Source organism: Aptenodytes forsteri, unplaced genomic scaffold (assembly GCF_000699145.1).
Source record: "Aptenodytes forsteri isolate BGI_AS27 unplaced genomic scaffold, ASM69914v1 Scaffold61, whole genome shotgun sequence".
Taxonomy (NCBI): Eukaryota; Metazoa; Chordata; class Aves; order Sphenisciformes; family Spheniscidae; genus Aptenodytes; species Aptenodytes forsteri.
The window spans coordinates 2105548-2120227 of NW_008794443.1; the positions used below are offsets into that span (position 1 = coordinate 2105548).

At 40.7% G+C, this 14680-nt stretch overlaps 3 protein-coding genes and 1 pseudogene across 3 annotated transcripts in view; all 4 read right to left on the reverse strand.

The window, feature by feature from the left end:
• LOC103907554 (arylacetamide deacetylase-like 4) overlaps window positions 1–173 on the reverse strand; it is a 4556-nt gene extending 4383 nt beyond the window's left edge. Inside the window, exon 1 of the mRNA XM_009289767.2 lies at window positions 3–173. Within this exon, the coding sequence (XP_009288042.1) occupies window positions 3–173 (171 nt within the window). The remainder of the gene's footprint in view (window positions 1–2) is intronic.
• A 1286-nt stretch (window positions 174–1459) lies between these two features.
• Window positions 1460–4801, reverse strand: LOC103907555 (annotated as a pseudogene).
• Window positions 4802–5997: 1196 nt separating this feature from the next.
• On the reverse strand, window positions 5998–10465 carry LOC103907556 (arylacetamide deacetylase-like 4). Its single transcript, XM_019474718.1, is given in 6 exon segments — window positions 5998–6166; window positions 6168–6277; window positions 6327–6762; window positions 7426–7489; window positions 7900–8116; window positions 10289–10465. Coding segments are annotated over 6 exon segments (1173 nt in total).
• A 1998-nt stretch (window positions 10466–12463) lies between these two features.
• Window positions 12464–14680, reverse strand: part of LOC103907432 (arylacetamide deacetylase-like 4) — an 8504-nt gene continuing 6287 nt past the window's right edge. Inside the window, exon 4 of the mRNA XM_009289601.1 lies at window positions 12464–13238. Within this exon, the coding sequence (XP_009287876.1) occupies window positions 12464–13238 (775 nt within the window). The remainder of the gene's footprint in view (window positions 13239–14680) is intronic.

Consider the following 14680-nt stretch of genomic DNA (forward strand, 5'->3'; position numbering starts at 1 on the left):
ACGGGCCGTTTGTGACAGCTCTGCAAAGCCGCCGCCGGGGTCATGGTGCGGGCGGCCAGCGAGTACCGGGGGGAGGCCGCGCTGCCGGCGTGAGGCGCGGTGTAATCTCGGTTCAAGGAGGCAGTGCGTGACCTGTGCACGCAGCATCGGGGGCGCTCAGTAAAGGCGCTCATCGCCGCGTCCTGCGGAGAGGTTGAAGTTCAGGCTTCGTGGCCGGTACTACCGTTTCAAGAGAGCCGGAAAATCTGCGCCAGTGGGTTGCACGGCACCTGTGTTCCTGACGGATTCATCTTCAAATCGCTGGGAGTATGTCGTTTGTCCTTAAATTTAGGGATTCTTTGACTAAAGATGGCCTGCAGGAAGCTAAAGGAAGGGCTCCCTTTGCACTGTGGAATCTAAATGGAAGACAGCATTTGTTTTTGTAAAAATTTCTGATTTCCTCAGTCTTAGGATTTTCATTTCCTCAGTCTTACTATTTTGAGTATGCTCACTACTGTTTTTCCTTGCTTTCATCAGCAGGGTGTAATGAAGCATCATGTCAAGGAATACACTGCCTTGTCCTGTAAAGAAAACTCAAAACACGGAGAAACATCAAAGCACAAATTCTAAAAAAATAATACTGGGGAACCGCTCTCTGAAAGAACGTGAAAACATTTTGGTTCATATTTTCTATCTCTTTATGCTATAACCTTCCAGTATACAGATCAAGAGCCCAGTTCACTGATCCTTACTGTCTTTCTAAAACCTGACGTAAGTGTTCCCTCTCAACCAGTATCTCTTGCCCTGAGCTTCAGCCTGCATAATGGGGACATCCCAAAATTAAATAGGAGTTTGTAGAGCTACGGTTATTTCCAAATCAGGGCAGCCCTTACTTGCCTCCAGCAAGGTGTCCCCAATGAACTCAGGCCTCATACTGCTACTCTTGCAGATGTGGCTCTGCCATGTCCACTGAATGTATGTTGAATCTCCTCACTGACACCTTGATCTCTGCCTGTTTTTCCAGAGCTTTTCTCTAACTCTTCCCTCCAGCTCACTACGTACCTACCTTGTACTTTTTACCTAAATAAAATAAGGTCATGCTTTGGAGCTTATCAAATGGACATCACAAAGATCCTGACTGTAATTCACAAGAGTTATTTAATCCAAATCATTCCACAGACATTATTTACATAGAAGTAGATCATCCGGTAATTAAATACAAGGAATCAATTAGATGCTGATTTGAAAGAAAAGGGATTGAAACACAGCATGTGGAAAATATTAAAACTGTAAAGACTGAACTGTCAGTAGTCTCATGAGGACAAAGACCAGTGTTCAGACAGTATTTGAAGTTCATGAATATCAAAATTGGTATTTTACACATCAAAGGGTATAATATTTTTGCTGACAAGTACTACCTGAGGTTTGGGAGCCTAAACAGAGATATTCGTGGGAGAAGCATAAAGAGGGAAAGTTGCTTTTACAGATCTTTTATGAATTTAACAATTCTGTCCAATCCCCTTTTCCCAGCTGGAAATGACAAACCACAATAATCAAACAAGCTTATGATTCCATGGAATCCATCCTCAAGGTGGTACCAGGTCACTCGAATACCGTTGTCCTCCAGTCTCTTCTTGTAAAGCAAGCCGTCATCTCTTAGCACATCATACCCACAAGTCACGATGAAAGACTCGGGCAGCTGGTGAATAACAGCATCTTCGGCTAAGAGCGGACACGGGTCGGGCTCACAAAGTCTTTTCACTTTCTCATAAACTTCAGCCTTGAATTCATGGGGCTTCTGTGGTTTGTAGCCTCTGACCTTAAATTTTTCGGGGATGTTATCTGGACTCACCCACTTCCTGTACTTCAGCCTCATATCTGGAGGAATATGAGAGCCCTCCAAGACCTCTTGCATATGCAATGCATCCCCATTTAGGTACTGCAAAGCAAAGAAAGCGGCACGTTCTCGGAATAAGAGAGGGACTCCTCGATTTTGATGATAGGATGGTAAATTGAAGTCCAGTGCCTGAAGGCCCGGGTAGATCAAGATCTGAGCACGTAGTCTGGGGAGGTCTGATCTACCTGCAAGGGTCTGGCTAACTGCAGAGCTGCCAGAGCCCCCAGCACTGTCCCCGCAGACAATTACATTGGCAGGATCCACCCCATAGTGCTCTATATTCTTCATAAAGTGTATGGTGGCGTTAAGACAGTCTTCATACGCAGCAGGGTATTTGTGTTCAGGAGCTAAACGATACCTAGTACACAGACAACAAAAGTAAGAGAAGGAAATGTCGTAACTGTAAATACAAATTTCCTACAGCACCTTGGCTTTCCCTGTGTTGTTTGGAGTTTTTTTCCTTCAGCACAAAAACCCGGTGTCATTATCTGCTAAACAGGTATTTGTCCAGCGAGTTATCACAGATAAATGATAGCCAGTAGGATGAAGTTGCAAGGACGTAGTATAGTTGGGATCTTCTTCTGAGAACAGCACTGATCAGAACTTGAGTGATACAAGTTCATTTTACTCTTTTGGTGTAGACTGCATCTGGCTTGTGGATGAAGTAATTTAATCAGTCTGCACCTCACCTTTACTTAGGATACTTCCTCTTGAGAATTCTTTTATTTAAATAACTGGGACAGAGTTATAATTTTGTGTATTATTAGTATTAAAATATATTAGCATTTGATTCTTACTGTTAGAAAACTCCTTGAAGTTTACAGTGTGATTACATCTAATTAAACAGATCACTGTATCACCACCTTCCAAGTTTGTTTATTAGTCAGTTCTCAACATGTAAGAAAACTCTTCTGGAAAGCATTCCTTCTTTTTGTGTGGTGCCAGCATAGCTCTGTGTTGTGAGATACATGAACCTTACTTTGGGGTCTGTTTGCACTCTCCCTGCATTAGCAGATTGTGGGGGAAGAAATTAAAATAGTCCCCTTGAAAGTCTGTCTGACCATGTGGGGTCCTGGGGAAATGGTATACTGAGGAGGAGTGTTCCCACAAGACATGCAACACTGGTGCTGAGAAGTGAAGAAAAGCAAAAAGACTTCCATGGGGTAGTACTGACATAACTCACCCAACAGACACAACCACCAACTCGCTTTCTTTGGCAATGTAACGGCAGATCTTTTCATGGGAATCTGCAAAAGTTGGGGGGTTGTTAGCTGCCTGCTCCGTTTCCAGATGCAATAGCCAAGGAAGGTGGAAGCCTCCTTTTCCCGCCCTGGCCATGCCCTTCCCGATCCTCACACACCACCTCACCTCCCCTCCCCTCCCCTCCCCTTGTCCCTCTTCCCCTCAGCCCTGCCGCCTCCCCTCAAGGCAGGCAGCAGAGGTTCACCGAGAGCACTAAGCTGGCTGAAGATGACGGGAAAGCTCAGCCACGTTTCAGACCTTCTGCCAGGTTTCGGGGCAGAATTATTCCCCCCGCCTCCAGAAGATAACGGCGGCAGCGAACAGCTGCGCTGCGGGGTGGTGGTGGGGAAACGACCCGGCCCGCCCTACCGATGCTGCAGTACAGCCAGCCGCCGCCGTGGAAGAACATGGCGGCCGCCCGCAGGCCGGCAGATGGCGCGCGGGGCCGGTAGACCCTCACCGGCACCCGGCCGACGTGTCCTCTAGCGAGAGCTAGGGTCCGGCCTCAGCTTCGTCCCGGAGCGCATGTAGCGGGTGAAGGCGATCTGGCTGCACACCCCCATCTTTTCCAAAATCTTCCCCTGTTCGAAGAGAGGGAGGAGAGCCCGGCTGAGCGGAGGGCGGCCCCCCTGGGGGCAGCCAGCAGCCGCGGGCCGCCTCGGGGAAGGCTGCCACACGCCACGCCAGGCAGGTTGCCGTGAGGGAGACGGTGCGCCTGCCTTCCCCCGGCCGCTGCGAGGCCTGACGGGGCACCCAGGCTTCCTGTTGACAGGGTTCAGCCTGCTCCAGACCCACTCGCCTCTACCCTCGCCTTTAGCAGCCGCTCCGGTCTGGTCCTCACTAGAAAGCTGGCACAGGAGAAGATGGAGCTGTGGCAGTCTCCTGTTAGGCTGCGTGCCTGGGCGAGCAGAGTTGCTTTGGCACCGTGCACCTGAGCAGGTAGGCCCACGCGTCCGACTCACGCTCTGTCAGGCAAAATGTCTTAGGGGAGAAAAAAAGGTGTTTCCTTCTCAGCATCACCAAGTCCTTTGGTTTCATACCAGCTTCCCACCGCTCACAGGCTTAAACCCCAGATGTCGTTCCTCTAAGGTTTCCCATGAGTCTCTGGTTTTATCTGCTTAAGAAGCACCCGGCCTTCCATCAGTGTTACTGGAAAGCCCCAAGAATGGCCTAAAAACATCATCTGTGCTTAGCTAAAATGGAAATCAAAGCAATCTCACTTTTTATAAATAATTAACTTAAACTGAATTAGGGAAGCTCAGCTGATAAAGCTTGGACTCTTGTGGTTGGCTTCATCCCTGTGTAATAGGGAAAATCTGACTGAACTATGTGAGGTCTAACAGAAATGATTTTACAAAAATTGTTCTTTAAAGTCAGCCCCCAAAACAAGAAAACCTTCATGTCAGTCTTGATGCAGCCAGCAGGTTTCTGGTCTTTACACATATAACCTTACAAAAATAACACCTAAACCACATTTCTGGCAGAACTCATGGCAGAGTAACTCACCATAGCAGATGTAATAATCAGAGAAGCAAGGACAAGTCGAAGCTTTCCAGGATGATTCACTCCAGGAGGGATACTGAAATTGGAGTACTCGGATTGAATTGTTCCCATAACTGCTAGTATGAATGAAGCAGTAAAAATCACCAGCAGTATCACTGGCAGTATATAAAAAAATGCCATTTCACTTAACCAAAGGTGAGGTGTCTTTACACCTGTCTTTGATTTAGCTTTCTCAGATAATAGTAAACCTTAGAGCAGTCCAAGTTACAACAGATCTCTCGGGTGTCAGATCTCTCACACTTTAAAGTCCTTGGAGAAGTTGTGCAAGGTGCCAGCACGCATTACATTGGAGAAGAGGCAGAGGAGAATGTGTTTAATTTCCTGTTTAGCTTCACATTAATTGTGGGACTGATACAGGGCCTGGTATTCTGCATGGTATTCTTGGATTGCGGATGCTATGAATGACTGTTCAGAGATAGCAGTTAAGTACTGAATGAAGTTCTAGTTTATGACGAGTTGCTGTTTACAAGGAGAGCCACCTACTGTGGGGATTAAATTGCCTCTTGCATCTGATCTGCAGCCACAACATACTGCTTCCTGTATTGTGGGCATTCTTTAAGTAGTTTGGAATAAGTAGTTTTAACAAGGACATTTAGAAAAGAAAACGGGAACTAACATGAGGAAAAAAAAAGCTAAGGTGGGCTCTACAAAAGTAAATGCATCAATCTGATTTTGTTGTTAGAATATTTAAGCACAGGAACAAGTTTTTTAGCATACTCGTATGTTTGATAAACATAGGAAAACACTTAGAGCATTTCCTCCGTTTTAATTTACACAAAGCTGTTAATAGTGTCTCTGTTGGGGACAGTTGCAGTTTTGACTTCATTTTTTCAAGTCTAAAATACCAGTTACCTAGCTCATAGAAATTTTCTGCAAGTCAGTGACTGGGAATCTTAGGCTCAGATACTATGTGTAGCATACAGGACAGGCACTGCGTTACAGCATTGTAATATCAGTATCTTTCTCCTTTGCCAAAACACACAGCCTTCTAGGAAGAACGAAACCATAGATCATGATTGAATAAAATGGGTCAGACCAGATGTTGATTTAAAATTTTACTGCATCTTTAATATTTACTGAGAGAGTAGTAAGTGCCTAGTCCAAATAGATAATTAAAATAGGCAGACTGCACATGGAATACTTCAAACAGCACTAAAAGAAACTCTCATAGCATTCCTGAAATATTTTTTTTCAGTGGTCACACTGGCATAATTGCTCATTAATAAATTGTGCTATCTAAACCTCTTACATGGAATTTAGAAGCATAAAAGACCACAGGAAACTGGCAGTTCTTATAGAAGGAAAGAAAACTGTTTCTATAAGCCTTTTAGAAAGTTCACGATATTGTCAAGACCCCTTTTTCCAGATGAAAATGATAACCAGTCACTATTAAATGAATTTATGATTCCATGGAATCCATCCTCAAGGTGGTACCAGGTCACTTGAACACCGTTGTCCTCCAGTCTAAGATGAAAGCGGGCAGCTGGTGAACAATAGCGTCTTCGGCGGACACAGGTTGGGCTCACAAAATCTTTTCACTGTCTCATAAACTTCGGACTTCGGTTCAAGTAGCACATGTGGTTTGTAGCCTCTGACCTTAAATGGTTGTACAGTCAAGTAGCACATGTGGTTTGTAGCCTCTGACCTTAAATTTTTCGGGGATGTTATCTGGACTCACCCACTTCCTGTAGTTTAATTTAGTATCTAGAGGCATATGGGAACCCTCCAAGACCTCTTCCAGATTTGATGCATTCCCATTTAGGTACTGCAACACGTAGAAAGCAGCACATTCTCGGAATAAGAGAGGGACTCTCTGATTCTGTTGATAGGATGGTAAATTGAAGTCCAGTGCCTGAAGGCCCGGGTAGATCAAGATCTGAGCACGTAGTCTGGGGAGGTCTGATCTACCTGCAAGGGTCTGGCTAACTGCAGCTGCCAGATTGCCCCCAGCACTGTCCCCGCAGATAATTATACGGGCAGGATCCACCCCATAGTGCTCTATATTCTTCATAAAGTGTATGGTGGCATTAAGACAGTCTTCATACGCAGCAGGGTATTTGTGTTCAGGAGCTAAACGATACCTAGTACACAAAAGGATACAACAAAAGTACAAGAGGGAAATACTAGTTTTAAATGTATTGCTGAAAATACTGGTTCCTGCAACCAGCAATATCCTGCAACCAGCAATAACCCTGATTACCTCAGAATTTCCCCTTTCTCCACAGGTTGTCATAAATAAATGGCAGCTAGTTGGACCACGTGGTGCAGATTAACTTGTTAGGATGTTATCTGTTTAGGATGTTTCTCAGGTCTTTAACAACACAGGAGTACTCAACTGCCGACTATGTCTAGGTTTTATTGACAGTCATTTAGTCGGTTTATGTTTTAGCTTTCCATGTGTCAGATACAAATGAGAGTACTTCTGTTTTATGTCTTTGTTACAGTGCAACTATAGCCTCATAATCCAAATCATTATGTCAGTATATTGGTGATGATATTAGCTTGCTATTCATGTAGTGCTTCTGTAAGCATCGAGCAGAGTTTCCTTGAATAAAGATTAAGTAGAATATGTGGCTTACTATCTGTTTACTATAAATTTTGAGTTTAGAATTTGAAAACATTGATTGACAAGTTCCACAGAAACCTTTCTCTGAGAATGGTTGTTGCTATGATCAGGAAAGCTGTAAGGTGATATTTACACTGTAGGAAATAATCTCTGAAAAACAGCATGAGGAAAGACTCACCCAACAGATACAACCACTGATTCACTTTCTCTGGCAATAGAGCGGCATAACTTTTCATGGGTCTCTGAAAGAAACATATTTGGTGGGTTTGGGGTTTGGTTTTTGTTTGGTTTTTTTGCCAGAGTACTGATGTTGTCTATTACATAAGTCAAAGAATTGCAAGAAGAAAATAGTCTCTATTTTTCTCTGCCCCTTCCTACATAGCTCCTCAGATCTTTTGTACCCCCTCATCTTCCTATTTCAGTATTTGCTTACTGTATTTTTTCCCCTCATATCTCATTGTCCTTGTCTTTAAGAAAAATGCGCATAATGCACAGCAGATGCTTACTTCTGACAGCAAGACTTACGAGAGTGCATCTGTGGTTATACTCAAACTTCGTAACTGCTACAGATCAAGCGACAATCAACTTTACCATTTATGAAGTAGATACATCTTTAACTAAATTGTAATATTTTTTCTGTTAGATATCTTACCAAGACTTCCAAATACCCATCCTCCTCCATGGAAAAACATAACTCCTCTCCATTGGCTGGCAGATGGAACCTTAGGCTGATAAATCCTTACAGGCACTTTCTCAAAACACAGGTCCTTGATGAAGAGCTTCGGGTCTGCTCCTAGAGTCTTTCTACCTTGAAGGTACCGGACAAAGCTAACTTGACTGCAGATGCCAATATTTTCCAAAATCTTTCCCTGTGCAAAGGCAAAGACAATAGGGAGTTCACTCAAGAGATTCTCTATTTTCCAAAGTAAAGGAACTGTATGGGCAGTATACTCATGATGTTTAGTCATATATTTTAGGGCAATCATAAAATATTTGAGTATTTGTACATAAAATACAACTGAACAAATAACAGTAACATCATGAGAGGTCACATGAACAGCAGTGTTTACCGAAGAACATAATCCCAAAACAATGCAGCATTAACAAAGACTGGTGAAATATATCCCTTTGCTTTCTCAGCAGGTCCTTTACCTAACATTGAAAACGAGTTTGGTTTTCACTGGTTGTTCTGTCCTTGCCCCTGAGACGATGTGAAAACATAGCGAAAGATGATAGTTCTGGTGCTGATTTTCACGATATGGACACTTGCCCAAAGCAGAGTTGACTAAGTTGAGAATGTATTTGGTAATTGCTTTTTGATTCATCTCGGAAGACTTCACTGATGTGTGCAATGCACTGGCAAGGAGATCCTGAGATATTTCGTAGGCCTAAACTTCTGTTCTTTCTGTATGCCGTAGTGATATTCATGGCAGGCACCAGAAGATGAAAAGAATACAAATGAGAGCTACTGGTCCAACATAACTTTGCAAAAATAAAAAAAAGGCATAACCTCTGTTTTGAAATACATTATTTGGTCATGCCAAACCAGTACTTCGGTCCTTACGAAGGTTTGAATCAAGCTCTTAATATTCAATATTGTTATGAATATTTCTTACTAGACTGCCACATTTGTATGGATTGTCAGTATAGTGTTATGACTCAATATATTTACCTACAAAAGGCCTTTTCTTCCAGTGACTCCAGCTATTTATAATGTTCTCCATGCCTGATTTTGAGGCTGAAGAAACTAATACATTTTGCAACATACTGACTTTAATTCATTATAGAAACGACTCTTAGTGTCTCTGATTGTATACAAACATGATAAAATGATTTATTCTTTTGTATTTGCTATTTTCCAAGCAGAAATGGAACAACTACAAAGAATATTCTCACCTTTACCTTCAACTTGTTTGGTTTCTTTCATCCTGTGTTGTTATATTGCAGCATACAATTCTGGTTTATGGTACTAATGGGCAGTGTATAGACGATAAAAAGAGAACTGGCTTTTCCAGCTGCTTAAGTGAAGTAATCGCTTTGTAATTACAACTTGTGTGCAGCCAAAGCATGAGAATATATATCCAGAATTCTTTAGTATGGTCCACTATAACCTAGAATATTTCTGACAGATAATTTTTTCTTTTTTTTTTCTTTTTTTTTTTTTTCTTTTCTCTTTTTTCATTTTAAATAGTTTGTCCCTCTTGGAAGTGTTTAAGTAATTTATTAAATATATGCACAACTTCTGCTATTTCATGTATTTCTAACACCTTCATCATCACAGCATCTATGCATCTATCATTACATGGAAATACTGATTCAGTGAGATCAGAAGTTGAGTGCTGGTAAGAGCTTCAACTCTTGTGGACTGGTTAGCTTCCCACTCTTTTACAGGCCAGTTCACCTGAAGAAGTTGGGCTGGCCAGCACCCTTCATTCCCATCAGACAAGCCTGCTTAGTTGCTGCAGGAGTTATAAATATGTTTTCAGGGGAGGTGGAATTCCTTCAGCTCCTCTTGGGAAATGTTACCTAATTTTGTCACTTGTGTGACAAAAAATCCCCCTTCCCAAAACCAATTCTGAAATGTTCAGTCTCTAATTTTATCTTCAAAATAAATACATAACTCCTCATCCCCAAGTCTAAGAAAAGCTTGAAAGCATGGCCCAAAGACATCTGATACATTCTGAACCTAGAATGGAAATATAAATGATCCAACAGTTATAAGCATTCTTAATCAAATTATTGCTAGATTAGCACAATTCATTGTAGAAGCACAGTCAGACTTTCAAATGCTTGTGTTAGGCAGTGTTTACCTACTGCCTAATGTAAGAGCTAGGCGGGATTGTAATAATGCCGTGTAGTGTGAAAAATCTGGTAAAGGTTTCTTTAGCAAAACTGAGCTTCTAAATACAACATGCAGCATGATAGCTATGCCCTGCTCTCCTCTCTGAAAATTAATTCCAAGCAAGGTTCTAGCATTGCATTAAGTTTAAAATCTACAGGTTCACCGTTCTTCCCGCAGAAATCGCACCAGGTTAACTTACCACCACAGCTCTGCTTATTAAAATTATATGAATGATTCGGAGCTTTACAGGCTGATTGACTCCAGGAGGAATTTCTGAGTTGGAGAAATCAAAATTAATTGCCCCCATGACCAACAAAATAAATCCAGCAACAAAAACTGCTAAGAATAACACCAGCAGTGTGTAAACAACTGCCATTTTGCTGAGCAGCAGTGATCTGAAATGTCTTTGATTTGACTTTCCCAGATATCTTTGGCTTGTTACTTCCTGATTACTTGTTAGTCATGAGATTGCTCTAGTAAAAACCTTTCTCCTCCCTTTTACAAATACATCAGTAGGTGTCTTTCCCTCTCCCACTCTCTCCCCACCCTTTATTTCACAAAAGATAAGTTCGTCAAAGTCCTGCGTGCACCAATGTTTTTTTTTGAAAGGTGCACCTATAAAATTATGTCATTACCTCAATCTCAGGTTTTTTTAGTATTTGTGTTTTCTTCTAAAAGAAGAACATGGTTAAAAAACAACACAGGAGGCTGAGTTTAGATTCATGATTGGGTTACCTCCTATCAGGTAAACTTCAGTAACTCTCAAGAGTGCAACCGGTGCAGCATAAAGTTACTTAACATAGTCAGCAATTAAAGAGTTTCAGATCAAACTGCTTTATCTTGTTCTTGCTGTAGAATGGGATTGTGCTAATGTAGAGGTGCTGTAGTTTAAATGATGCTTGAGGTATTAATTGTGAATCTGAGTCTGAAACTCTTCAAACAACTAGGATGTCAGAACATTGTTGAAATTGCAAATTCCCCGGGAAATGAAAGAGGTAAAAATCTAACTTCATTAAGCAGCCATGTTATAATTTTTTTTTTTTTTTAGTTTAATTGTAAGTGATGGGGGGAAAGTACTATGTCATTTTAGTTAGAAAACTTTATAAAAAATGAAATTTCTTCATTTTTTCCAGTGAGAAGTTGAGTGTTTTTAATAGGGCACATGCTCATTGTAAAATACTCTGAAGTAGAAGGAAATATTTTGTTTAAAACCAGCAAAAGTCCAGATTAAAAAAAAAAAAATAGCCCACCCAATGGTGTTTCTGGACTCAGTTTGCATTATGTTTCCACAGCTATGTGATCATATACAATAGTCGTGGATAGTGCAGTTGTCTGGTAAATTAGTTACTGTGCACAGCACAGATTTGACTAGGTAGAATTAGCAAGATTGTGGTCTCTGTCTGCCAGCGTTGCATTGTTCCTTTCACCATGAGGTGTTCATTTAGGTTCATCAGTGAGTATGTGTTTAGCAAATGTAACTTGCTCTTGTAACATTTGAAGTGCTAGTTTTTATTTTTTTGTTGTTGAAAGCATCACAAAATTGCCACAGCATTACAGTGATAATATAATGTTGTGCTTCTCTACCTTCTTACATCTGTGATCTTCAGAACTTTTTCAACAAACATAGCATAACAGGTAGTCCTGAGCATAAGATAATCTTGAAAGAAAAACAAAGAGTACAAAAAGGAAAAGAAGTCTCACCTCTACACTTCCCTAACATGTACACGCTCCTTAAACTTTAGGGATTCCAGTTTAATAATCAAGTTCCAAAATGAAACATCATTTCTCAGATTCCAAACAAAATCAAACCCATACTAGTTCCAGTTTAGAACTTCTGCTCCAGACAGAAGCCTTTCTTTTGACTACACTTTTTCAAGAAAAGTGTAGTCTTTGTGCAAATCAACCCTAGAAATTAAAATGCATAGCTGCAATTTCACTATCTGACAGAAGACTTCACAGAATCTGAGTCATTGGGCTCTCCTGTCTCTCACAAGGGCCAAAGTAGACCCCAGTTGTTGTCTTCAGCATTTCTGGGCAGTCAAAGAATCTTTGGGAAGAGATGTTCTTGCTGCTTGCCTTGAACATGTGCCAGCCATGCAAAGATATAGAATTGCTAGAGCTGAAGTGAAACAGGATGTGTCAGGTGCCTCGCTTTTGCAGCTCGATCTTATTAGTGTGTTTTTATAATAATGTTTTCTAGAATGGTGGTGCTTTAAATAATCTTAACATCTGTTTGAGAATCACTGCAGAAGCAGAAATTAGAAAGTGTAAAATGCAAACTCCAAAACATAAATCAAAAGTGTTTACATTTTTTGCCAAGTATAAATTCACCAAGGATAATGTAAGACTTACATCTTTGTTCTGAAAAATACTTTTATAAACTGTTTATAAAATTCACAGTATTATCCATTATCTTTTTTGCAGATAAAAAGGAAAAAATCCCATAGCCAAAAAAGGCTAAATTTCCATGGAAACCACTCTCAGAATGATACCAGGTCACTTGAACGCCATTGTCCTCTAATCGCTTCTTGTATAACAGTCCATCATCCCTAAGCACATCAAACTCACAGGTCACAATGTAGGATTCAGGGAGCTGGCAAATAATGGAGTCTTCAGCTAAAAGCGGGGAAAATGTTATTGTTAAAACTTCTTTGATTGCTTCATGGACTTCAGGTTTATATGAAGTGGATTTCTGTGGTACGTAGCCTCTAATCTTAAATTCATCAGGAATAATGTCAGCACTTACCCATTTTTTACAGTTCCGTTTCATACTCTCAGGAACATGGCAATTTTGTAGGACATCTTCCAAAACTGATGGTTCTTTATTAAGATAACGAAAACAGAAGTAGATAACTAGCTTCCGAAACAACATGGGGACTGAAGCATTCTGCTGATAGGAAGGCAAATGAAAATCTAGCCCCTGTAGTCCTGGATAAAGTAAGACCTGAGCACGTACTTTTGGGAGATCTCTTCTATTCAGCAGTATTTGGCAAATAACCGTAGCAAAATTAGCTCCACAACTGTCACCGCTAATGATGATGAGAGCAGGATCCACATGATACTCTTCTAAATTCCTCATGAAGTATAAGGTGGCATTGAGACAATCAAAGTATTGCCCTGGGTATGGGTGTTCAGGAGCCAAACGATAACTGAAATGTCAAAGATATTGTGGTTATTGTTAAAGTAATTATAAAAATTTAACGTGCATTTTTCATGATTGACTGGTATGGTGGTTATGTAGGCCTTTTTTTTCCAAATTTTAAAGATTATATTTGGTTTTAACTAGTGTAGATGGGAAAGACAAACTAATGGCGTTACAGCTATTTTAGAATATTTGCCTATAAGCACATTTCTAAATTAAATGAAAGGCTAAAGCGAAAAATAGGGAGCACAATCTAAAATAGTCTATTTAAATAGCCCTTCCCCACCAGACACGACCACCGAGTTGCATTTTTTGGCATAGCGGCATATTCTTTCAAAGGCTCCTAATAAGAAAGTTTATCAGAAATGATGTTTTAAAAATCAAATACCCTTTTTTGAAATGAAAATATAGATCCAATGAGACCGATGAGTAACTTCTGCTATGCAATGCGGTCTTTACATGTTAACATATTTTCTGGTTATTGGTCAGTGGCTGTTAGGGCATAATATAAGCATGTAAGGATGGTAATACTAGGAAAAAATAGAAGTCTGTCTAGGCTGGTATCACATCTCAGCTGGTGGTCAACAAAAGATGTCTAAGGAGAAGCATAAGCTGAGGATAAGCTTATAGTAATAAGAAGCATACAAGAAGTTGAGGCTCAGGGCACTCCTTGAGACAGAAGCTGTGTCTCTATATTTAATGCCCTTGATTAATGTTTCTTCTCTGAGTTACTCGAACCACTTCTTGAACCCATGATTTTAACTTTAACAACTTTGTGCAGTGAAGAATTTCATAGCTTGCTTACGAAGGTGTAAAGAACCATTTCTATTTGCTCATTTTGTACCTGGCATTCACTACTTCCATTTGGTGACATTAACTCTTGTACCGTAAGAAATGGTGGATAATCATTCCCTTTTTAACTTCTCTTGCTTCTCATGATTTGGTAGACATTTAGTGTATCTGTCTTTATCTGTCTTTTCCAACCTGAAGAGTCATAGTCTATATGCTTATTCTCTGTACAGAAGCACTTTCCTCACCTATGCAGCCTCTCTCTGAGTCTTTCCGGTACTGCTATATCCTTTTTGAGGTATGGGAACCAGAACTATAAGCAGTATACTATATTTAGATGCACCATGCATTTATTACAGTGGCATAAAGAAGTTTCCTGTTTCGTCCTTTCCTAATAATAATTCCTAATATTGTATTTGCTTTTTGACTGCTACTGTGCACTAAGTCAACGTTTTCAGGCAATTTTCTACCATAATCCCAAGATGATCTTCCTGCAAGGGAGCAGTCTGCTTAGAGTCCATTGTTTTATTTATAAAGTTAGGATGCTCTGTTCATCCGTTTGACTTCTCTACACGCCATTTCACCTGTCATTTTATTGTCTAATCCTTTGCTATCATAAAGACTTTCTGCAGTTTTTCAGCCATCCATTTACTACCTTGA